We start from the raw sequence: 25,834 nt of genomic DNA, 5'->3' as shown, positions 1-25,834 counted from the left end.
GAAAACTTCCACCTAACATATACCCTTCTGCATATTATTATTAATACAAATTTGATTTTGTAACTTTTGCGAAAAAAAAATTTTGAAATTTAAGTTTAATCGAAAAAAAGTCATATATATTTTAATATTTTCTTAAAGAAGAATAATAACGGGCAATTGAAAAATCATGTGGAGCAGACGCTGGAAGTTCAATTGACACAAACGGCAGCAACGTAACCGTATATTTTACAACAAACAATATCTGTGTGGGGTGTTCGAGAACAAGCCTAGAAGCGGTGACGAGGACCTTCGAGAAGGACTGCGCAGCTGTTTAAATGGGAACCATCATCGGGAGGAGTTAATGTAGTCCAGAGCATGGGAGAAGTCTAGTCAAACCTATTTCAGTCGAGTCGGAATTATTCTGAACATAATCGCTGTATAGTTAGTCGTGTAAATTGGAGTTACGTAACAATATTTATATCATATTTTTATGATTTATTATATTACACTTTTTGCATTTTAAAAAACGTTTCTAATTATAGTTAAATTCGTAATAAATCAGAAAAGTTACCGCACCGGCAAAAAACAAGTTTTCTTTCTTAGATAAATTATTAAATTTGATTCCACAATATTATCTCTTGTTAGGATACCCCCTGGAAGTTAATATAAAAAAAGACATCAAAGATGTTTTGAAATTCTTTCAAAAATAAAACACAAGGGGTCTCGTAGATTCGTTCACATTTTAAAAGCAAAATACAATGGACCCTAAAAGTTCTATCAAATTCTTTAAAAAATAAAAAATAGGGAGCATTTTCAATATCTTAAAAAATTGGTCCAAGGTTATTTCGACAGAACTTTAATCGTAAAAAGTACAGTCAAACAAGTACGGCTTCGAATATGCGTGGATTATGAAAGTACAAGTAAAGAAGCATTGTATGCATGTGTTTCTAGTGAGTTTTTCATACAAAATTTTATTGATTGTGTCATTAACATTTTAGCAAGGATACGTATATCAATTTGAATATTTGAAGTACAGTACTATTAATAAGAGTATTGTATCCTCAAATTTTCAGAAAAATGGGATGGGCAGTAAAACATGTCACGTTATTCATTAATTTTTTTGAGTCACTTTGTATAAGCAATTCAAACTTTTTTTTGTTATGCTCACGATATCCATAAAAGATTTTCAAGATTTCAGAGCATTTGGTTTTCCAGTTTCAAGTTTAATTGCAAAATGTCACACAATTTTGATTTTTTTTCAAAAATCTGCAGGTCTAGGGTAATAACTCACGATGGATTCATAAATCACACGTGCAGGAGTATGTTACTTTATAAAATTTAAATAACATTTATTTACCGTGTTTCCGATAACCTTAAAACGTTTGCAAGGTTTGAGAGCATTCGCTTTTGAAATTTCAAAGTTGAGTTGCAAAATGTTGTTATACAACTTTAACATAACATTTGCTATTGTATTGAGATGACGTTATATTATTGTTGATGGAGACGATCGAACAAATTTTGTTAGCGTTTTGCCATCTAAACTATATTTCTAAAATACATAGAAAATTTAACAACAATCGGTACGGTAGTTTAGAATATTATCTGTCTCACAAAAAACGAAACAGACGCGGACAGACGGCAGACAATAGACGGCAGACAAACAGAAACGAGAGACCTATGTTTTCGTATTCTAGGGAGTATGGTACGTCGAGAAAACAAAACTGGCCAGACGCCCGATAGATTCGATTACAATGCTTCTTTTGTTTACGTTCGGGAAGTAAAAAAACAAATAATCTCAAAGATGCTTTGAAGCAAAACAACAAAGCTCTCCGAAATTTTTACAAATTCTTTCAAAAATAAAATATCAAACGTCCTCAAGTCCTTTTCAGCTTTAAAAAATTTAATTCGGCGAACGTAATATTTTTTATGTTAACCCCTATATGTTAAAATTAAAATAGCTGTGAATTGTTGAACCACGGGTAAAAAAGCATGCTCTGGATATGTTTAAGTAATTTTTCTTTAATAAAATTTGTAACGACGTCATTAACTTTTTAAATGAGCAAATGTATTTCCAGAATTTCAAAATGGTCAAATGTGTCATTTTTGATTTATTCAATATAAAAAAAAATGCTTGATTTTTTTTAAGTATCCTTTATACAAATACACTGACAAATACAGTACAACCTCGATAATCCGAATTAATTGGGGAAAGGTGTGTTCGGATTAGCGATTTGTTCGGATTACCGAATTTCCCAAAAAGCTGAAAGGGAATTGAATAACAATTTTATACGCAACTGAAAACAAATTTCAAGAAATAAACCTAAATTTTATTAAAGAGAAATAAAGTATTCTTAACCAACAATGGATATTAATAGATACATTTGAAAAAATATTACTCCTTGAGGATAACCACGAAATATTTGGAATCAACACGTCGGAATCAGGATTTTTAGATGACTTTTTCAAAAATAAAATTTCCCACTATGTATTCGTATTACCTCCCTTATGCAAAGTTCGACCCATTTTCGATGATTTTCGAGATTTAACTAAATACTTCCATGTAGATTTTGGACTACGGAAGTCACTTCTAGCTTCATTTCTTCGATAACTTAAACTGCTTTTCCAGAATTGTCCATTGAAATATCGCAATTTTCAAAAATTTCACAAAATCCAAATTTCACATCGAATTTTCAGAAAATATCCGTTACCATAAGCATGATATATGTATTTTTGGAGTCAGCACGTCGGGATATATATCTCTGATTTTTTTTAGAATTTTTGGACAACTTTTCCAAAAATGAAATTTTACACTATGATAGTACTTGCTAAATAACCTAACCTCTAATAAAATAAACGGCGGGTGAGCCAGGCTAGTATTTGCCAAAATAAGACTCATTTTGACAAATGACCTACTCTTCTAAGAAAAGGTACTAGCCCCGCCCACCCACCCTTTATTTTCTTAGAAAAGTAGGCCATCTGCCAAAATCAATCTTATCTCGGCAAGTATGAAACTGATTTTTGCAAATGACATATCCTCTAAGAAAATAAGGGTGAGTGGGGGGGCTAGTACTTGTCAAGATGAGACTGATTTTGGCAAATGACATATCCTCTAAGAAAATAAGGGAGGGTGGGCGGGGGGCTAGTACTTGCCAGGATAAGACTGATTTTGGCAGATGACTTATTCTTCTAAGAAACTAAAGGCTGGGTGGGTGGAGCAAGTACTTGTTAAAAAAAAAAAAAACTTAAATATCTAAAAATGACAAATTAAAAAATCGGATAAATGAGAAATCGGATTTTTCAACTTTTGAATATTTCATTTGATAATTTGTTTGACAATTTTGCAGTTTTTAATTCCATCTTTTGATTATTCAAGTTCTCAAGTTAAAATTTTCCTTTTCACGATTTGTCATTTTTCGATTTTTCTACAACAAACAAATTTACTGGGATTGAAATTTTGAAAAATCGAAAAATTGCAAATTAGAAACAAATTTTTTCAGATGTTTTAAAGTTACGGTAAACATGGCAATCCCTGATCAAAATTGCTTTCTACTCCCTTCCGAAAACTCGGTGACAAAAAATCAAAAATCGAAAATTTAAAAAAATAAACATCTATTTTCTCGATATTTTTAAAAATCAAGTAATTGAGAAATCGGAAAACTGCCAAAGTTGTAAAATTAAAAAATCGAAAGTTTTTTTCAGTTGCCCAGAGAAATCAAAAATCGAAAAACAGATCAAAAAATTGAAAATTTAAAAACCGAGAAATTGAAAAATGCGAAAGGTGAAAAATCGAAAAACTGAAAAATCTAGTAGTACTCGCTACGATGAGACTGATTTTGGCAAATGATCTACTCTCTAAGAAAACTAAGGGCGGGTGGGTGGAGCTAGCGTTTATCAAATAACCTACCCTCTAAGAAAATAAAAGGCGGGTGGGCCGCGCTAGTGTTTGCCAAAATAAGACTCATTTCGGCCAATGACCTACTCTTCTAAGAAAATAAAGAATAGGTCATCTGCCAAAATCAGTCTTATCTTGGCAAGTATGAGACTGATTTTTGCAAATGACATATCCTTTAAGAAAATAAGGGTGGGTGGGCGGGGCTTGTAGTTGTTAAAATAAAACGGATTTTGGCAGATGGCCAGATGGGATTTGTTCTGGCAAATACTAGCTTGGCCCACCCGCTTTTGTTTTCTTAGAGGGTAGGTTATTTGGCAAGTACTAGCAAATTTCGACCCATTTTTGACGATTTTCGAAATTTAACTAAATTATACTTTTTCTTGTAGATTTCGGGACGCAGAAGTCACTTTCGGCCTCATTTCTTCGATAACTTCAACCTTTTTTTCAGAATTAGTTAATTAATATGTATAGTGGATTGAAATACATATCACAATTTTTAAAAACTCTCCAAAAATTCAATACAACACATACAGAAAGAAGATCTTGCGTCATTTTTGCAAGTAGGTTCATGTTTTCAAGTTCAGTTCGGATTGCAGAGTTTTTGTTCGGATTAAAGAGGCATCGACTTCAACCAGCCTCTTTTCGGATTACTGGATGTTCGGATAATCGTGGTTTCGGATTATAGAGGTTATACTGTATCACAGTATTTTATGGATTTTAAAGTTTCCAGTAAAATTTTGAGATGACCTCATCAAGTTTTTCAAAAGGATAAATAAAAAAAAAAAGAAAAACGATGGAACTATTTTTTATATTCTAAGGCTTATTCGTGAAGTGCACTTTTAGTTGTCAATCTTATGATGTGTTTTAACACAACCATTTGTGGGATGCCATTGAAGTATTTTAATTGCAGATTATTTTCACCACTGTTGTCAGGCGTCTTAAATCTTTTTGCTATTCAATAAGCTTTATTTTGTCGCAGTCGTGTAAGATTTTTGCTTATACAAATATTGTTCTTAAGTTTATATTTGGTAATTATGTGGTAGATCTTAGTAGCCGACAAAAGTACCATTGAGATTGGGCCACACATTTTTAAATTTTTTACTTATGCGATGGCTTCTGTTTCCGATAAACTTTTACAATCATGTTAGCAGCACGTCGTTGCCTGTCCTCAAACTCATCAAATATTTCAGAAATATTCTATACGCTACGTGGAAAATGAAAATTTTTTACTCGTCTTATTATCCAGCTCGGCATTTGCCTGCTTGGATAACCCTTCAGACTCGTAAAAAAACACTGTTATTTTACAACTTGTTGCATAAAGAAGTCTTAACATCACTCAAAACTTTCAAATATGCACAAAATAAGAGTTCAAACTTTAAAACAACAGCCATCTTGGTAACAAAAAGATATAGAACATATATTTGATAAATTTTTGAGGGCACTATATCGTTTTAATGCGTGAATTAAATTTTCGTTTCTAAACTAAACTAAAAATAGTCAAGTGATGAGACTTTGCTTACCTCCGAACACGTCGCATCGTAATGTGAAGGAGGCCCCCTCCGGGAAGGGCCCCACTACCGACTCCAGCTGGGCACCCGACTCGTTGGTAATGACGATCTTCTGCGGAGGAACTGCAAAGAAACGTTCAAATTAATCAGATCCCGTATCGGTCCCATCGAACCTAATTTAACTGCCCCCTGCACATTCGCATATCGACCCGCCGCTGTTCTTGCAGAATAATTGAGAGTTATGACCGAATGGCGTGTTCCTCCCTTTGACATAATGAGGGTGAACCATTTTTACCGAACGAGCGATCACGTAGGTACCCAGGTCGAGTGAAAACCGCCTCGATTATTGCACTTGCATGTCGGAGGCGATTACGGCGGCAATTTCCGTCAAACCGTTAAAGACGCAGACATCTGTATCCAGCGCCTCTCGAGTGCATTCTGCGCATTTTTGCGCGAATTACTTTCGCCGATTTAATTGAATTTTAATCGCGTTATGCGAGCGAACGGCTCGAGAATCAACAGAATTAAAATCGTTTTCTCTACAATAGTTGCGCGGAGGAAATGGGAAAGTTGGTGCTCTGCATTTTATAACGGAACACGTTAATTTCCCTTCAACTGCAATCTGTAATGTGATTTCGATTTTATTTTATTTGTTGCAAGTGCAGATTTTGTGTTGTCAGCTAGGTGAAATTGCTGTTTATTGTTACCGGATGAGCTGCGTCCGGGGGAGGAAATAACGACGCTGTGTAACGGACATGTAACGAACACTGATTAAACAATGCCACAAAATATGGGGAATTTCATATTCGGATGTCCACTTAGTTGGTAAAGTTACGGATTTGTTGGAAAAAGTAATTAAAATTTAACATTTAAACATATTAAAAATTGATAATTGTACTCCGGGGGCAAGGAAAGTTCTGTCTGAAGAGACCAATAAGACCAATTTTTTTTTTTTTTTTTTTTATTAATTACGTCCCCCAACAGGCACTGAGGCCCAATTACAGGGGAACGGGACATACACGTTACACCCAGAGCCATGGCGGGAATCGAACCCACGACCCAAGGTGTAGCGGGCAAGCATGATGCTAACTAGCCCACCCCGGGTCCTCAATTTGTGTAGAATCGCTGTTTAACTATAGTACAAGTAAATATTATTATTCTTACTATATCTTAACGGTTTAAAAAGAAAATTCTAAGCTTGCCACAAAACTATCGGGTGCTTTTACTCTAGTATTTGCGGAAAACTGAAAAATTTATCGGCGGCTTTTCACTTCCGCCAGTAAACTTGCACTTTACCATCGTCTGTCGGCAATTCCCCATCAAAGCTAATAAAACCCCCCGTGAGCACTCCGCTGCAACGTGTTGCGAGCGTCTCACAACTATTTTGAATATTTCAGCGCTTTCCGGAAACCTATTGTCTAAAGCTTTTCCTGCTCGTGAATTATAAAAGACCAGAGGTCATCGTAAAGTTTCCGGCATACTTAGACACGATGTCACATCTCTCTTCCCCCATTACATTCCCATTAGCCCCCGCTATTAAACCTTATATTCCCTTGTTTATAGCGGCACATACGCGCTACTTTGAATCCGGTTGAACCGTACTACTCTCTGCAGTAGAACTTTGGCTCCACTGCGAAATTTTCGAACTGTTTTGCTCTTGGGAGATTTCGTGATTTATTTCGTGCGGCGAAAGGTTTCTCGTGACGGCTTTCAAATCTGAAATGTGTCAACAATGACAGAGTTAAAATATTTAGTTGTTTTCTGGGTCGAGGAGTTCGAGCTGGATATGAAAGGAATCTAGATCGGAAGTGACTTTTTATTTTTCTTCAATTTTAAAACGATACGTTTTAAGTTTCTATGTTAGGATCAAGACCACAACTTTAAGAAAAATAGGTCAGATTTCGTGGCACTTGCCAACAATTATTAATTAATTCAGCCCTATTTTTAACGTATCCATGTATGTTCTTGGAAAAATTTAAAAAAATTGCCACAAAATCTCTTTCAAAAAATTGATAAAATCATTTCAACATTTTGTAAAGTAAAGTTCGTCTGAAATTTATGATGTGATATTATAAAGGCGATACAAGCAATTTATTCATATATGTAGGGATTGATAAACGTCAGGTCAGGTCAGGTCAGGTCAGTAATCACGTAATCTGCAGCTTCGAGGGCGGAATTAAGTGGGTCGCTCAGGGCAATCTTCTAGTCACGGGTGGAGTGGAATTGTGGCGTTCTGCGCGATCCGCTCGTCGTAGAAGGAATTTTGTCACTCGGTGTAATCGTAGCAGTGACTGTAAGTGCAATTCGTGAGCCCTCTTAAGCTAATTAAGAAATCCTCTCGTTTCGGGTAGAGCAGAATTGCCGCTCTCTGTCTGATCGGCTCCTCATAGAGGGAAGTAGTTGGAGTTGTGTCAGCCCAACCAAGCATAACTCTGTCCACCGGGAGGTTGTGTGTTGTAATCGCATCTGACCTTCTCCCATCTGGCCTAACCTGTCTGGATCTGACCTAAGTCGGCCGTACCTGACCTGACTTGACCTATTTTGACCTGACTAGGCTCTTATGGTAATTTTTTCCCTTAGATTTTAAAACAGTACGTCTAGAGAATCCTGAAGTATAACTTCAAGAGAATAATTGGATTTTCAATTTTCATTCTACTACGTAAAGTGTCCACTGGTCAAGAAAAAAAAATGCTTGAAATTTTCCTCCGGCTAAGCTAACATTTAACTACGTGAAAATATCTAGTGTTATAAGCGCATCTTTTGAGTTTCTGCATGGAGATTACGAACGCCGACCAGCACAGTGTTGAATTATTGTTCGACAAGAGCACAATGCAACACTTTACGGCGCAAAATCCATAAATTTTCTTAATACACCCAGCTTTGAAACTTTCGCCACCGCTGCATTATTTGTGGCATTTCGCCGTAAATCACATATGTTATGCAGAGGGCAAGTTGAAATGTTTAATTCGTGGCCACAGGGAGGGTCAGTCGTATAAATAATTAATTGCTTCATCCCCTCGAACAGCTTCACGTGCAGCCACTGTCCAAGTAAAAAATTACTTCCGCAAAATTGAAACGTTCAACGCATTAATCAAAAACAAACAAAAAATATGCGTTTCCTACAAAAATCGCTCCTTGCTACAACATAACCCTAATTGCCGCTCTCGAGCAATCCTCGGTATAATGGTATGTTCTGTTTGCTATTGATTGATGTCGTGCTGCTGCGTATTCAATATTTCTACCGCACATGCAATTAATTTCCACTACAAACAGATCGCATAATCGCTAAAACGAACATTATTAAGTCGAAAGTGCCTCATTTCTGGCGACCGCGATTGTTAATATGCTATATCATGACGTATTAGAAGGATTTAAATGTTAATAGACCGACCGCGGGCAGAAACGGAAAACCTGTTTTTTCGTATTCGAATGACTGTTCATACTTTTAAAAGGCGAAAATTCGAAAACGTTTTTTCTCTTTTGCTCGCATGCGATAGAGGAGGGTGGAACGACAGCTCGCACACTAAGTTAGGCTTCGCCTGGACGCTCATATTTTATTTTCGATATCATTGTAGCTTTACGAGGGTGTAAGTTTTTCGATGAGGTTTTAATGCTGGCTTGTTAGAGAAGAACTAGAGTTGTGTGGATTCATACATCTTTGATAGCGGTTTTAATTTCGTTAAAGATAAATATTGAATAGTTTATAAATAGTCTGGCGCACAAATGAACGTCGGAAATATCAGAGTATCTTCTGTCGACGTTTAAATTGATATGACATGTAAATTACTGTTATTAGGAGATTACTGATATGTGGCACTATGCCTGAGAGAATAATTTATGTCGTCTTCTCGTTTATTAGGCTGTGTTATTTCCTTGATTCGCAGCTTCAAAGGAAACGGGTATAATTTGGGAATATTGTGTAATGAGATATACGCTTTTTATTTTAATGGGACATGAAAATACGCTTACTTGTTTATTAAAATACAACAAAATTTCACGCGATGTCTGGTAAAGGACACGGCAAACAGCGCTATTTTGAAACGTGCGCTTTGATACGAGAAATGATTGATAAGCTAGCATAAAAAACTTTGCTCTTTTTCAAAGCAAAATTTATTTATTTATTCAACTTAACCTTTTAACTCTCTATACTTACCACAATGATAAGGTAGTTCTAAGCCTTCAAAAAATATATATTTATTTCGTTCTGTAATCACTTCTCGACAGTACCTATAACTAATTTATTCGGTGAGGACTTCTACCGTTTTAATTATTTTTTAAGTTATGGCAGTGTTTAAGAGTAAATCTGGTGAGCTAACACAACTCAAAGCTAATTATATCAATTTCACAAACAGCTTTGCCAAAATTATATCTGAGAACGGGCATACTGTTAAGCGCATGTTACAAAGTTGTTAAAAAGAGGTTACATAATATCTTTATAAGATTACCACAGGGCGTGAACTTTTACCTTTTGATATTCGTTGTCACCTTAACTGGTTTCAAAATAACCTCAGTGATAACAGAATGTAGAATTTAAGATTCCCATGATCTTACACCACCGGATTTTCACGAGCTGGCTATTTAAAAAATCACATATTTAAACAGGAACTTAAAAATTGAGAAGAACCACAAAAGAAATATTCCCACTGCTGTCGTAACATAAATGAACACTTTAGAAAATGTGTAAAAGGTGTGAGTGTGTTTGGAAAATAACAGTCAATATTGCAAACATGTTTCGTAGTGTTGTTTTTTAATAAAATTGATTTTTTTATATAGGGATAAAAATTGTTTATTGTCAACTTAAATAAAGTATTTGTTATATGAGTATAATTTTTTGTTTTTTTTTGTATGACTAAATTATCAAATTTTTAACTTAATGTTTTTCAGCTTATGCAACCAATTAAACACGCGGATCCATGAACACGTCTACATTTGAGCAGATAAGAAGTCATTGTATTTAGTTGTCTTTGAACTCCTTAACAACAAATGTAGTTTGTGTAAATAACAGCAAATAACAACAATGTTTGAAAAAGCGTAAAGTGGAACAATCTGAAGAAATTCGTGAAGCTGCTGAAGTTGATGTCCTGAACTTATTGACATCTGTGTAAGTTACGAAAACAAGAATACAATAATTTTGAATGCTTTTAAAGAAAGTTGCAAACTTAACAATACAATGTCATGTTTGCCTAGTTCATTGCAAAAATAAAAATTTTCGAGCTCGAAATTTTGTATCGACAGCAAATGATAATTAACATTTGATGGTGGAAGTAAAATATTTTGATAAATTTATTATGAATTGTAGGTATATTTCAACTCTTCGTCGGGTGAAACGATTTTGGGCATAGTTGGCGCACGCTGGGTATATGAACTTGTAAACTGGAAAGTTAATGATACCGAAGACATGGGAACGTCGTTAGTTGTCAGTATTTCCAACATAAAGAATAAAATCCCAAGATCATTTGTTGTTATCATTACTTAACGAAGACAATGTAATTTTTTCTTGGGGATGTGTTAGAGAGGAGAATAACAGTGAGTTTGTAATTTAAAATTTCAGAACTAATAATACATACACAATATTTTTAGACACTAAAAGTGAAGATAACAAGCTGTGTTATAGAAAATAAATGTTCCCATTAATTTTGAATTTTCTCTATACAGTGGATATGATTGTGTTAGTATAAATCCAAAAATAACATTATTTTGCTTAAGTGTGCATCTTGAATGTGAATCCTTGACCACTAGAGGCTGAGACGAGAATTAATGGTTGTTAACAGGTGTTTAGGCGATTCGAAATGAAGAGAAATCCGTGCCAATAATTTTGTAAATATTTTTATTAATATATTTTGATATGCAGTGGTAGATCACAGAGACGTTAAAACATTGACATAAAATATTAACTCGCTGTTGCATTTATGAAATTGATCACTGGTTTACCTGTGATTGCTCATTTATTCGCACCATTTGGGTGAACTGATATATCACACAAATTTAAACAACGTCCATTAGAGAAACACACAACATTGGGGCAGTTCAATTTTACGTTTTTATAAAACGAAACATTTTTCACTAATCCGCAGGTCGCTGAAAATTGATAACGTACACAAAATAATCTACAATTAATAACTCTGTTACTTTACGTTGTGGTCGAACATCGAGTTCACATAAATCTACACACATGTTGTCTTCAAAGCAGATGAAATTGGGGCAAGCTAAGGTGACTTGCTTGTATAAACTGCCACTTTTTGACTGGTCTCTCGTGGATACTTTTCCTAAAAACGAAACAAAAATTACGTACGTATTAAAATAGCAAGGAAAAAATACCATCTTTGGGGATATGGTTGGACTTAGTATGTTCCAGTGTGTGACAAAAGACCACTACACACAACAGAATTAAAATGTTGCTGCTTATCATGTTTCGATGTTGCAAAAACAGCTGATTAAAATAACTTTGTTATCTGCTCTGACAATATACATTAATTTTGCATTATATCTATATTTGCTTAAATATATAAATATTTGCAAATTTTGCTGTATTTTCGATTTAGGTTATCGGATATCATTTAGTGATTCAAAGTGCATCAGCAATTTTACTTTTTATTTGATTAATTCAACAGAAAAGGCACATGTTTAAAACTAATTTAAATTCTGCAAGTGTGCATGTGTGTAATAATTTAACAGTGCGTACGGGCTTGTTGATGACAGTGTTTGTGATATCGAGGGTCAGCTGCGGCAGTTGACTTCAATTAGTGTTTATCGGGTGATAAAATGCATCAGTTTTGATAAAAATAAAGGTTACTGGATGCTTCAGCAGAAGTAGGTTATGCAGGAGTTTAAAATATTTGTTTTGATTATGTCTATTTTTAAAACAATTATGAAGATCAGATAAGGTTAATAAATGAGAAGACTGTCGCGATAAAGACAATTTGGAAATAATACCAGGAATTTTGATAATTCAGCTTCGCTTTAAAAAGAAGATAATTTTTTATATCCAAAACAAATTGTTAATTAAATAATTATTGTACTTAGATGTTGATAAGCCTATATTATATAAGCAGATTATACAGTTTTCAAGAAAAAACAATACCTCTATAACCACGAAGCAAACATTTTTCCTTGCGCTTCCTACAAGAAAGTATTCTCAAAGAAACAATGAGTCTGAATGTTACAAATTTACAATTGTTTTTATTTCTTTTGTAAGCAAATCGTATTTATTATAAATGTTTTAACCAATTCAGGCTGATTGTGAATTTTGGGTATATGTTTTTGACTTCGTCCCACTGTAGCTTGGTTTCATGTGCATCCGTGAACACACTCCCTCATTTTGCGTCACAAAGCACCCAGCGTCCCGCTGTCTTACCACTCTTTCCAGCAAACCCGCCACCTTTCCTCTGCCAAATTGAAACTAATCCACCCTTCCGCTTCGCTCCCCCGCCCCGCACGTAATCCGAGCCGCACTTTCTCTACCGCCCTCCAAATCCACCCGGATTCGTATTTCGCGGAATTTCCGGCACCGCTCCCTTGCGGTTCGCCCCCGCAGCCGCCCCCATGGTCGCGGTCGGCCTGCGGTAGCGGCGTCAGCGCCTGCACTGTTGCCGTACAAATCATCGTGTTGAGCTGACAAATACATCTGCAGTCATGGTAGACGCCAATTGTCCATTGTTTGCTGGGTTCGGCCATGCATCGGCGTCGCTTGGTCGGATCTGGCCATCGATGTATGGCTAATATGTGCAGCGTTGGCGTTGTTGCCATTCTTGCAGAGCGATAAGAGGGCAGACAGTGGGCTAAGTTATTGCTGACATGGGATAGTATTAGAGGCGACAACGATGCGTAATTCCAGGAATAAATTATTCGCAAACGACGGTTCGCAACGACAAGAAAATGTTTACACGTAATTGTGTACTCACTCACTGACATAACTAATGGGGTTGAAGTGATAAGGGGTGCGTAGGGGTGGGGACTGGGGCACGGGGGGCAAGCGAGGGGTTTTTTGCGTCTTAAGGTGTGGGATGACGGTAATTACGAAAGCAGAAATGTTATTTGTTTTCAATTCGAAATTGCTGGTCCTGATATGAATATTCTTTAAGAAAGAACAAAATAAATATAGTAAAAATATTTTGGTTCTTCTAGTTTTCTTAACGCAGTAAAGCACATGATAATATGGTAAAAAAAAACTGTAATATGGTAAAAACAATAGCAAAGTAATAGAAGTGGAAGTGTATACTGTAATCGCCCAAAAACGGTTTAAGTCGGAGCCACTTGCAAACTCAAAAACCAAAACCTGCAAATTTCTGAGAATATTACATTTAGAAAAAACCTACACAACGACAAAGTAGAAAAGTCCGTTTAAAACCACCAAAAGATTGGTCGTAAATCGGGCTGTTTAATTTCTGACATTTTAATCGTTTTGTTAACTTTGTTTACTCCACTATCAAGTCTCTCGGAGTGAGGTGGAGGACCAAAGGACTCAATTAAGTGAGACGGTGTGTCCTTGCTGTTCTGAATTGTTGTTGTTTCAAGAAGCTAAATTGTACTTGTGTGTGCAGAGAGTACAATTGCTGGATTTATGAAAGTTTTTTAACCTTTGGCTGTGTAGTTTGAATCAATATGAAGCGTAGAGGATTTCATAATTATTTACGGTATTCATTAAACTAACCTTTCGCAATTAAATTTGTTGTGTGCTATTCTATTACCTGAATCGTACATATTTATGTTTTTTACAAAAGGGGAGCATTGTAACTTCAATGCATTTTCACAGAAATATTTGTTTGAAGTTGTATACTATTAGTGTTTATGGCATGAATTTTAAGTATTTGTTGTTGGTTTTGTTATTTTATCGAATGTCGAGGTGACACTGCTGATGGACAGTTTAAGGTCACAGATATGTGACCAGGTTAGGTCCGGTTTAATAAAGTTCGTGAACTTTCGTATTTTGTTACCACTGTAACTAATATTCTTAAAATGGTATTTTTTTATCCGATAATAAATTCATTGTTGGAAAAACTAGTAATTATTTTTGTATTTCTGGTACTGATAATACTTTCATTAAAAGAGTTATTAAAGAACAAGGTTAGCTTTGTATAAAATGGCTAAATACAGAACTGAATCGTTTCGAGTGTCTTCCATAATTTTTCAAATGTTAATTTTGGTTAAGACGTAGTTTGATAAATCGTGCTGATATGTTTCTAATAACTTTTTCTGAACTAAGTTTAGTAGTATATTAACCGCGGGTTTATTTAACGACGAGTAGAACGAGTGTTTAAAAAATGAGTGTCTAGAGAAGTTTATAAACGTGTGACATACTATCCCTTTTCTATGACTTGAAATTAAAATCACACTTATGGAAACTCTGAAATTTCTTACCATACCATGTGCATGAATGCCACAAAGGTTTTGTTAGACTATTATTTCTACTTAACAATACAGAGTTAGCACTAATTATTGCAAGGACTCTGTCGTTTAAGGGCAGGAAATATCAGCTCCAAAGTTTACCAAAATGGTTTTGATTTGGTCGGCACGAAGCAGCAACTTCAGGCCGTGACTAAAACAAAGCGACTAAGCGTAAGTTAGCTTCGTCAAGATGGCAACTTAAAGTGACAATTTAGACACGGTACTAGAAAATAGTGTATCATATAAGAAGGAGTTTATTTAAACACAAGAGGAGCGAATGTTTAAAAAACGAGTGTCTAGAGAAGTTTACATATTATGCGTTTTCTACGACTTCAAATTAAAACTATATTTATTCAAGTTTCGAAAGTACGCGGACTAAACTTTTTCCGAAAAATCATTAATTTCTGGTGGGATGCTTATGAAAATGTCTTAATTTTTAATAATAAACGTAATTTTGTGGATAAGAAGGTATTTAATAAACGAGTGACTGAAAAAATGGTGTCTAACACTGATTACTCAAAGTGGCTTATTTTCAATTCTGTACTTTCATTACTCTAAATTCTGAATCAGATCTACATCCCGATTTTGGAAGCCGATCTGAATCCTGATCTTAAATCGATTAAAAAAAATATGTAAGGACGGATTTCACCCCAATCAAGATTTTCGGATTCAGATCCACGTAATGCCTCAAAAAATCAAGAAATATTGATTCCAGCCTCTTCCGGAGGTATCGCAAAAAATATCTATCAAGTTTAACATAAAAATGAAATGGTTTCTGAATCTTTGGGCTGTACTGAAAAGAGTTTAATTAATAATGAACTGTGGCGAAGCTGTGCCAGGAGGTTTTAGACCAGTGGGCATTATTATATCTAGAAATATCTTTCCTGGACGTAAACGGGAAAGTTATGGCGTTTTAAGTGAAAGCAGAGCCGAATAATTTATAAGAGGAAGGTTTTTGTTTTGCAGCAGTAAAGAACAACAAAAACAATTTATACTTCAGAGAAAAAATTGTTTATTCAGGGCTTGCGAAATACATGTATTGTTTCTGAACTTATATAGAAAAGTTGGAAGTTTTTCTTTTAAGTTTGTATTTAAGAGAGAAAATTATCTGGATCTGCACATTTAAAAATTTTTAAGAAATTATATCATTCATTATCAAGTGGGAGTAAAATTACATGTACATTTTTTATGAGTTGCTGCGTGACTTTTTTATTTAACACATTGTGAAGCCATTTTCAAGAACTTACTTTTTAAGAGAAAAATTTCTATTGTGCCAGAGATTGAACATCTATTTTTAGATGCACTCCAGACTCTGTAATTCTTAGATTCTTTTCCCGTCGAGCAGTAAACAGTTGCAACAATAAAAGTATATGTCTGAAAATTTCATCTCATCTTATTTACTGACTTACATTCAACAAATCGTTATTATTAAAGATCCTGAACTGATGCTGATTCAATAAAGCACCGGTTTGCGGATGTACATTACAAAGCTGCAGACACACGGAACATTTAAAACACTGAAAACTGAAAAAAGTTTCTTTGCTGAAGCGGATTTGTGGTTTTCAGTTTTGTGCTAACGGAACCAGCGACAGAGTTAACAAAGAGGATAAATACAGTTTGAAATAAGCTTCTGATGTTTTTGTAGGTTGCGTGTTATGTGTAAATGAGAAGTAAAAACTTATGAAGTACATAATTCTGTAAATATTAGACCGAGGTTATAATTTAAAGAAAATTATTTTCATGCAACCTTAACCCTCGAAGATACCCTAGAGCTCTAAAATTCCACCACGCACTAGAAACAAAAAATATATTTATGGGATAGCGTCACAATTCAAGATTTTATAGCAAAATGAGCCATCTCGCGACCGGACAAACAGCGCCATTTGCAAACATCACCGGAAAAATTCCACCGGAACAGCAAACCATTACACGGCCTCTGTAAACTCGCCAACTTTCCCGTACCGCCGGACATCACATGTGTACCTCGTAATTAAGTAGTTAGATTAAACACGAAATTTACTTTAGCGGCCTTAACATAAAAGTTATCCCCCAGGACTCCGCCAACTCCTGAATCAAATCCGCTCCAACTTTTGCCAAACCGCATCGCCAAGAAATTCGCAAACCGACACCGATTCCTGTCATTTTTACGAGCTGCAATTAAAATGTTAATGATGCCATAAAGCGGGGATTAAAACGGCCGTGTGTGTGACTGGACATTGGGATAGTTTTGGCACCGCTGACGTCACGTTGCATTACGCATCGTCGGAGAGAGCACTGGCTCAGACCGCACTTGGCGGTTCGTTAGCCAATTAAATTGCTTTCAATCGTACCAGAACTGTCAAGCGACGTTTTATTCGCCATTACATCGCTTGCTAATTACGCTGCCAGACACGGAAATACACGGTCGGGTGTTTAAATTGGGGCGGTGTTTCGTCACAACGTCGTTGGAAGAAAATTAAACGCGGCTGCGGTGTGAAGCGTCGGCGAGAGGAAAAGGTTCTTCGTTGCGTAAGACGATTACGGGCAAAATAACGCTTTCGGGGCAATTTATTAACAATTACTGGGTGTAGCGGTCGGCGGTGAAAAATCGCAAACGAAAGTGTGGACTGATAATAACGAGCGCGGGACCCTGATTCTAAATCTGTAGTAAATGGAATAATTGCTACAAAAGCGAACATAATTATGTTGCTAAAAGCCTCGTTATTAAATATTTAGGACATAAATTTCGGGTCATTCTACCTTGTACCAGTTTTCGTTTCATCGGGTTGTACACCGGCAGCTTGGAGATGTGTACCACATGAATAAATGAACTATTACATGAAGCTTTCCACTAAAAATTTCACCAAAAACGAGACTCAATCAGTCATGGTGTCAGATATGGACAAAAGGAAGTTCATTTTTGGCGTATGAGGTAATTCTACTTTTTTTTTCGAGTACAGACACAAATACATGAAATATGACAAATTTATTTTAATTACATTTTTAAATGTTTCACTTCCAGTATATTTAGAAGAATTTTGATTCAAAATATTTGTTACAACAAGAACTGTTCAGATAGTAATGTATACTGTTGTTATTTCACATAAAAGTTGCTTAATAATCTTCGAAATAGATTTTATGAGTACACAAACAGTTGTTATCCCGGCGCCTCCACCATTTTAATGTAAAAATTGGAGTTTGTCAAACAGTCTGAAATGGGGTCGTTCTTAAATGCTCTCAGAATCACAAATTTGTACTTTGTTTTGCCAGATTGTTTTGAATAACTGAGAAAAACTTCATTATTGTAAAGAAAACTGGAGTTGCTCAGATGTTTCAGTTGATTTAAATTTGTTTATTTCGTCCTTTTGTTTAAGTGTAAAGGTATTTTTTCTAAGTTATTTCATACCAAAATTTCATATAAATTTGTTTAATAAATATTTTGTACATATATTTTTCAAACTTTTTATAGTGTGTGTAGAAATTTTTAAAAAATTTCAGATATATTTTAAAATTATCAATTTGACTAAACTTTGTCGTATCTCTTTGAACAACTGAGAAAAGCCATTTTTCTCTAGAAAAAACTAAAGTTACCAAAACTTGTCCAAAAAGTGGCATATTTGGGTTGTTTAAAATCTGTGCTTCTTCTACCAGTTCCTTCAAATGTCAAAACATAAAAAAATAGGTAATCTATTTTCAAATATAGATATATGGGGTGATGTTTCTAATTTTTTATCTAGTCACCTAAGAATTTCTTGTCAATGAAAAAAATACACCAAGTCTAAGAGACGACCTACGTAATTTGTTGACGTGGTGGGCAACGAAAAGTAGATTAGAATAAAAAAAAATTAACTGGTATTAGTTAATATATATATATACCTTTCTGTACTATTTTATAATTATAATTTCTTCTAAAGTATGCAGTTAATGTGTAAGATTCCCAGAGAAGAAAATAACTATACATAGTTGGTTATTATCCCGGCGCCTCCACCATCTGTTTGTGGAAAATTAAAAAAGAAATGCCTGGTTTCTTTTGAAATATATTATGTATATAGAGGTTTCTAAACTTCTTGAAACAGATGTTTTAAATTTTATTTATTGTCACCACGTCCCCACAACTTTTACAAAAATTCTTGAAATTATTCCGAAAAGGGGTCGTTCTTATTGGAATCATTATCAGGGCCTGGAATCTGTGTTAGACTTTTCAGTATTTCTTCAAATAACGAAGAAAACCCGTTTTTATGCAAAAACTAAAGCGAATTTTTCCTTATCTTGATTCAAACCGGTGCTTATCGTGTTATTTTGTTTTAGATGTTGAGATATCTAAAAAAGTTCTCATGTCTTCTGAAATGTATTACGATGTGGAAAAATTGTTTAAAAATCTTAGAAAATATTCATAACATTGTTTATTGAAATTTTTATTAAAAGAAATAATTTGACGACATTGTCAGTGTTACGAATTTGTTCATATTCTTTCATTATGCGTTGTACAGTTTTGACCACTACTCTTTGTACACTGTATTTTGAGTTAAGTAAGTTGTGAATTATGATGGTACTTTTTTTTCTGATAACCTGTAACATTAAAGAAATATTGATAATGATAGTCACAGTTCAAAAAAAGCCCTCTCTCATAAACTGCTTGAGCGCGAGAAATGTCGGGGACGATGATTTCCATGCCGCTTATTCTAATATAAAGTTTATTATATAATTTGGATTTTTTTGCGAAAGTTTGGTGTTTATTAAAAAAAGTAAATTTTGGTTAGTCTGCATGATATTCCTAACATATTACATGCAAAATTTGTCAACAGTCAGTTCAGTAGTTTCGAAAATTATTTCACTAATAAAAATCGACTAGACAGCTAGACGACATACACATGGAAATGGAAGACCTCTTTTTTCGTTCTCTAAGGGATATGAAACGTCGAGAAAACATGAAAGTAGCCACCGTCGGAGGGACTCTATTACAATACTTTCTTAGTTTACTTATGTAATTACTGTATTAAAAGTTTAAAGCACAATTTTACAAAAACGAGTTTTTTTCTGAAGTAATTACTTCATTAAATTTTCTAACAATCCTTACACTAAATATTTTTAATTCATTTATTGCCCCTACGCCTGTAACAATTTCATGCAAATACTTAAGGTTGGTCAAACGAATCTATTGCTTTTGTTGAAAATTTGTATCTATTTAGTTTCTAATCGGAGGTCCCTTATTTTGGTTAAATGTATTCTTTCTTGTATTACTTGGTTGTCATATTTCAAGGAACGCATATATTGTGTAATTTAAAAATATATTATTTGATGTAGTTCGGCACCTCCACCATTTTTATGTGAAAAATAGAATGATCTTAGACTTATTAGAAGAATATCCTTATTTGGAATTATTTCATAAGGATAAGCCTATTTTGAAGCTATTTTTTCAAATAATCTAGAAAAACTCGCCTGGAAAAAAATTAAAGTTGTCCAACAAATAAACATTTATAGAATTAATTATCCTGACACCTTCACTATTTTAATATATAAAAATAATATATGGATTGGAAATGGATCGTTGTTTACAGAAATTTTCTCTAGATCACCGGAGATAACTCTGTTTTTGCGTAAAACGTGTAAAGTTTGTGAAATAGAAAAAAGAAATTATTTATCATGTTAAAATTTTTGAATGATTTAAATAAATAAAAGATTGCATATTTTTTTTAAATATTACCTTGTACGGGTTATTAAAATCGGCGTGGGTAAAACTCAACAACAATTCGAATTTACACGACTTATTACAGAGCGATTATGTACAGAATAATTCCGGCGCAACTTGGCTGTACTCTCGTGGACTTGATTGACGGAATAATAGTTGTTCCCGAAGTTGGCCTCTATTTAAACCTATACGTTTCTCTCGATGGATCGAGAACGTCATAGGCGTCGTACCCGGGGCGGCGTATGGGTTTATTTCGTAACAATATATTGCTTCATCTAAAAGTTTCAAAAAAATATTGAAACAAATGCTTTTACAATCCTTTATTATCCCGGGGCTCTCTCCACTTTTATAAAAAATTTAAACATCGCCAAATTAGTCTAAAACGGATCATTTCCAAGCCTTCTGAGGATAATGAATCTGTTTTTATTTATTCCATGATTTACAACGTGCCAGTGCTAAATTGAATGACATCTTTATTTCACCTGAGGTAAAATTTTCGTCCATTTTCAGACTAATTTTCAACTTTGTTCATAAATGGGGGATAACATTTTATATAAACCTCATTACAGACCTTTTACATCTACAAATACACGAAAATGTTTGCTTTGAGGCGGTGGTTGAAAATTCAAACGTATATTTTCACTAACTCGTGATAAATATTAATAACGAAGGTACAATAGGAGTTACTCTAACAAAAATTCGTCCGTTTTGCTGGATTAAGTGGTGTATTTTATTAGAAATTTGAATATTGAGTTAATTTTAGTTACTATTAGGTTTTTTTTGTCGAATACAAATGTGTCTTAATTATCCACCGAATCGATAAACGTAGTCGACTATGAAAAAAGAACACGATTAATCGAGCTTTTAGCTTATTAAAAAGAATAATTAAAATTAAACGATCAATAGTCAAATGAAGAACAACCTTTATTTTACGAGAGGGGCACAAAGTGCTCTCGCTTATTTCTTATGTCTCGATTTTCACCCAGAACGCAGAGAAACGAAAAATATATTGATTTTTCAGCCACAAAGACGTTTTCAAAAATTTGACAACTATTGGTTTATTTTTAGTTTTACTAATGATTTAAGAAACTACCACTGCAATAACTCAAATTCTTCGAACAATACCAGTAATAATAAAAATATCGCCTTTCCTAACAGCTCTGAGACACCGCCTCCGTAAATCCCCGAAAAATCCTCTTTACCATTGACTCGCTCCGCCAATATTTGCATATTTTTAACAAAGCACCTAACAATAAATCGGATCTGTCAGATTTTATTTGTTCTCTTTTACGTACCCGCCAACAATAAAACACAACTGAAAGCTCAGAGGGGAAAATTTCACTTTCAATAAGTTCTTGTTCGACTTCACGACTGCATTTCTTGGAAATTGTTCCGATTTAAGGGAAAATATAATTATTTAGATGATCTCATTTAATCGCCGTAACAATGTAATCCGTTTCCGGTCTACGAATAAACATTATGTCCATTAACTAATCAAAGGTGCACAGAATACAACTAATCACAACTCCCTTCAGGCCAACGGCTTTATCCCCCACACTGATAATTTATTAGGAAAACCAAAGCTAATGGTCCCTGGGACTAATGGAGCAGCGGATTATTACGTCCAGGCAGAGATGGCGTAATGAGCCTGATGCTTAAGGAAAAAGTTTTTATTTATTATTTTTATAAATTTGCTAAATTTATTCATTGAACTGTTTTTTTCTTTTTGTCTCTAGTCGATACTAAGTATGATTTTTTTTCCTAGTAACACTTTCTCGTTATTAAAAGAAAATTTTGAAGATAGTTTCCACTTTCTTTGCGAGATGGCTCTGATGAATCAACATTGCTTCATAATACTGCTTGTTGAATTCGATTATGTGACGTCATTGGGTAGGCAAACCAGCTAAATTCAAATGTAGTGTTTTCTTAGCACGGTTTTTGTAGTTTCTAAGTATGAGGCAAGCTTAAAATCGTTTGTGTAATACGAAAAATATGGCTGAATATGAAAGTAGACGTTCTATTTTTTTCAAATGATTGTGCTAAAATATACGTTCTTTTTCTTGACGAATTTCCAAAGATATTTTACCTTGCCTGTAATTTGCATTCGTTGCCTTTAATAAAGTTGCGCATTTCCAAAACTGTTTTCGTGCGTTATATTTCTATGCCTCGAGCATCTCTACCCATATTATTGTTATTCTACAAGTATCTACATGCGTACCTTTGTTACGCTCCAGCGACTACCTATCTCATTTGTGATTCATTCAGGTCACCCCTGTTCGGACCACCTTTAGTTCATTTATTGATTCTTTTAATAATTAATTTACCATTAAACCACCCCTGATGTGTAACCTCCCGTACCACATTGCCTCGTCGGTCCCCCGGCGAAAAATTCTCCAAAACATAAACAAAACTTGTAGAGAGTTCGCGATTGGTCGTCGAGTTTGCGATTGGACGGAAACTTCCCCACAGAATGCAGGTTGATGGCTGTTCAAGTTTAATATTCTTATGTTCAAGGAATGAATATTAAGTTTTGTGCAACCGCCGTTCGCCAAGTTTGCAGCGAAGGTAAGGAACAAATATTTACCGACCGAGCGAACCCTGTCGAAAGTATGACGGCGAATAAGGGCAGCGATGTTGTGCTTTAACCCTTTGATATGATTTAATTAACGTTATTTATGAATTTTCTTGCCACTAAATTTACCGCTCGCTTCATTTACTTTTCATGATGCGACCGTAAAGGTTTAAGGGGGCGGGATAATCGATCTGGGAGCGATTCAAGCTGTTCCTGGTTTGTGGTGCTGCAACGATTTTTTCAGGAATTTTTGAAACGAAACTCAACGGCGACGGTGGGAATCTTGGTGAATAATATTTAGTCGACTTTGAATGAACGTTTCTGCCCCCAGTGAGCTAATTTTGTTTTCACTGATAACAAGGCACCTGTACGTCTGCGTATCGAAATTGGTCGATGCGGACACATCGGCCTCGTTTCAGTGCCATTTCAGCGTCGTCTAAATGGATTCACAGCTGAGAGACTAATTATCATTGTGCCTACTCCACATCCTATTAACTGACCAAGGGAACACGGCAAAACAGAGTAATTGGATTCTAGACTTGAAATTCATTTAGCTCTTCCATTCATAATCCAATCCTGGGCTCGCTATATTATTCATAATTTGTACTGTATCGCAATTCGTTCGGTGCCGAGTTTGTTAGAAATTTATCAACGCAAAAGAAAAACTACAACGCGATTTAACGCGTGGAGAATTTTGTTTTTGTTTTATGGAGAAAATTGGAGATTGATTTTGTTGTGGTGTGACCTGGGGCGAGGGAAATTTGACGCTGTGTATGAGGTGGAACGCAGGTTTTGAAATTATGCGCAAATCTAAAAAGAGCTTTAATCCAAAAGGCCACAACTGCCACATATTGTCAATGTCAATTCAACTTGTAACTCAAATCTGTAAAAATATACAGGGTGTTTAGTTCAAAAAAGTTAATCATCTGTTATTAAAATTTTTTCAAAAAATTGCTCTAAAGAATTATATATACCTATGTATATGTATTCAAACACTTTTAGGGTGTTTTCAGCAGATTCAATGTTAATACCGTTTGCATAAAGTGCAAGAATCTGAAGTAAATTTATGATGTTATGGATATAAATCAAAAACAATTTCAACCCTACTACGAATCCTTGAGGTTCACCAAAATATTTGGTATTGGAAAATTCATGTTTTATTATTACTCTCTCCAAACATTACTAAAATATGATTTGATTATTTTAACACTATTTGGAGTTAATTTATAAAAATAATGCTTTTGTGTATTGGGTATTTATTAATATGTTTTCAATATCGAACAGTAGTAAGTTATTACAATAAGTATCACTCTTTTTTATGAGCTGAAACAATTTGGGGAACATTATTATTTATACAACAGTTAATTAGTTAACGGACTTATAATGATGTTTGTATGCCTTTTATCAGATCAGTGTTTAATCCATGTAAGTATATCTTTAGCCATGTATATTTCAAAGTTTTTGTGGAGTTTCTTACATTATTTAATAGTAACTGGCCACCTGCATCTTTTACGATATAATACACTCGTTGAATGTAGATGATAGCAGATTTAAAACTTTCCCGTTTCATTTTGCCGCAAAAAATTTAAGCCTCAAAGTGTGCGCTTTTTCCGGCATTCCCCTTGCCCCGCCCTATTTGTCGTCCGATTTTTCATCTTCGACTCTCCGTTATTATATTTTTTGCCGGCTGGTTTCGTTTGAAAGTAAACCCGTCGGATATCGCTCGAAACGCAGTGACAGCTCGAGTCGGATGACATGAAATTAAACGTCATAAATCACAAGTCGAAATTCGTTATCTAATAACGTTGCAATTACATACAGCCTGTGACACTGGTATATTACTATTATTAAGTTTTATTGTTTTTCCCTCGACGAGCGTTTATGGGGATCTTCCTGCGACGAGGAATCGTAAAAATTTAACTCGATGCAACTTCAAACAAGACGTCTCGATTCTGCATCTCGTTCGAAATGCAGGGCGCAATAAAAGTGCAGATTTACGGGCAGAACTTTAGTATCAATTGTGCTAATATTAATCGGCTTATAAAAGAGGCAATCTACATACAAAGGAAGTCGGGGTGGTGGACAAGAGTAAAGGGGAGGTTTTATTACGGCTAGAGCTTTTCTGTGCAGTTTGGAGAGAAGAGCTGACGCGCCGTAAGTGCATTTAGAGAGGGGGATTTTTTTTATTAGTGCATTTACATTATTGGATTAGAGTAAGGAGAGCAATGAAAAGTAAAGATCGCATTACGCAGAAATCGTGTTCAAAATTGTAACGAAGTTTTTCTTCGGTTATTAAGTTGATGTTATTTACGAGCGGAAAGGGAAGTTATTTGTCGTAATGACGGCTGAGCGAAAAATCAATAGGATATTAAATGAACTATAGTTACACTTTCATCAAAAAAGTATGCAAATTTGACGAATGGCTGATGTTATTTTTTCGCGATGTTTCATAACCTCCCAGAGTATGAAAAAGTAGGTCTGCCGTTTGTATCTCTCCTAGTATCTTTTGTAAAGAATATAAAACAATCTTCGGAGTTAACATAATATGTTGATGTTTTTAACATGTGAATGGCTCTTTAGGACCACTTTTGTTTTGTATCCACCTCTGATGAGTTTCTCTTTTTAATTTCATGGTTTTCGGTCCTAACTTTAGAAAGACTATTATTAAATTACATTTACTTGGAAATATTTTAAATCTTTTAAATGTATCGTGTAGATCTTATTTCAAAATATTAATAAAACCAATTATTCCTTACGACAGATTAACTAGAATGTTTGAAAAATAAACTTCAACAAATCTTTGTACAGTATAACCTCTATAATCCGAATCC

The 25,834-nt window shown here is 34.7% G+C and overlaps 1 protein-coding gene and 1 long non-coding RNA gene across 4 annotated transcripts in view; one reads left to right on the top strand and one right to left on the bottom strand.

The window, feature by feature from the left end:
• The window catches only part of LOC135124509 (nephrin), a 336,173-nt gene that overhangs the window by 53,280 nt on the left and 257,059 nt on the right, over window positions 1–25,834 (bottom strand). For 2 of the 3 annotated variants that reach the window (XM_064049621.1, XM_064049622.1), the window contains one exon: window positions 5,392–5,502. In XM_064049621.1, coding sequence (XP_063905691.1) covers window positions 5,392–5,502 — 111 coding nt within the window. Of the gene's footprint in view, window positions 1–5,391; window positions 5,503–5,552; window positions 5,667–25,834 lie in introns of those variants that run through there. The other variant, XM_064049623.1, reaches the window with a different exon arrangement.
• LOC135124514 (uncharacterized) lies at window positions 5,924–11,198 on the top strand. The gene is made up of 4 exons (XR_010279802.1): window positions 5,924–6,230; window positions 10,264–10,480; window positions 10,679–10,905; window positions 10,960–11,198. It is a non-coding gene; the product is annotated as an uncharacterized LOC135124514 (long non-coding RNA).

Source organism: Zophobas morio, unplaced genomic scaffold, assembly GCF_036711695.1.
Source record: "Zophobas morio isolate AGI-343-1 ecotype UQ-CSIRO unplaced genomic scaffold, CSIRO_AGI_Zmor_V1 ptg000007l, whole genome shotgun sequence".
Classification (NCBI taxonomy): domain Eukaryota; kingdom Metazoa; phylum Arthropoda; class Insecta; order Coleoptera; family Tenebrionidae; genus Zophobas; species Zophobas morio.
The sequence above is the reverse complement of the archived record's forward strand: the minus strand, read 5'-3'. Positions and strand labels throughout refer to the sequence as shown.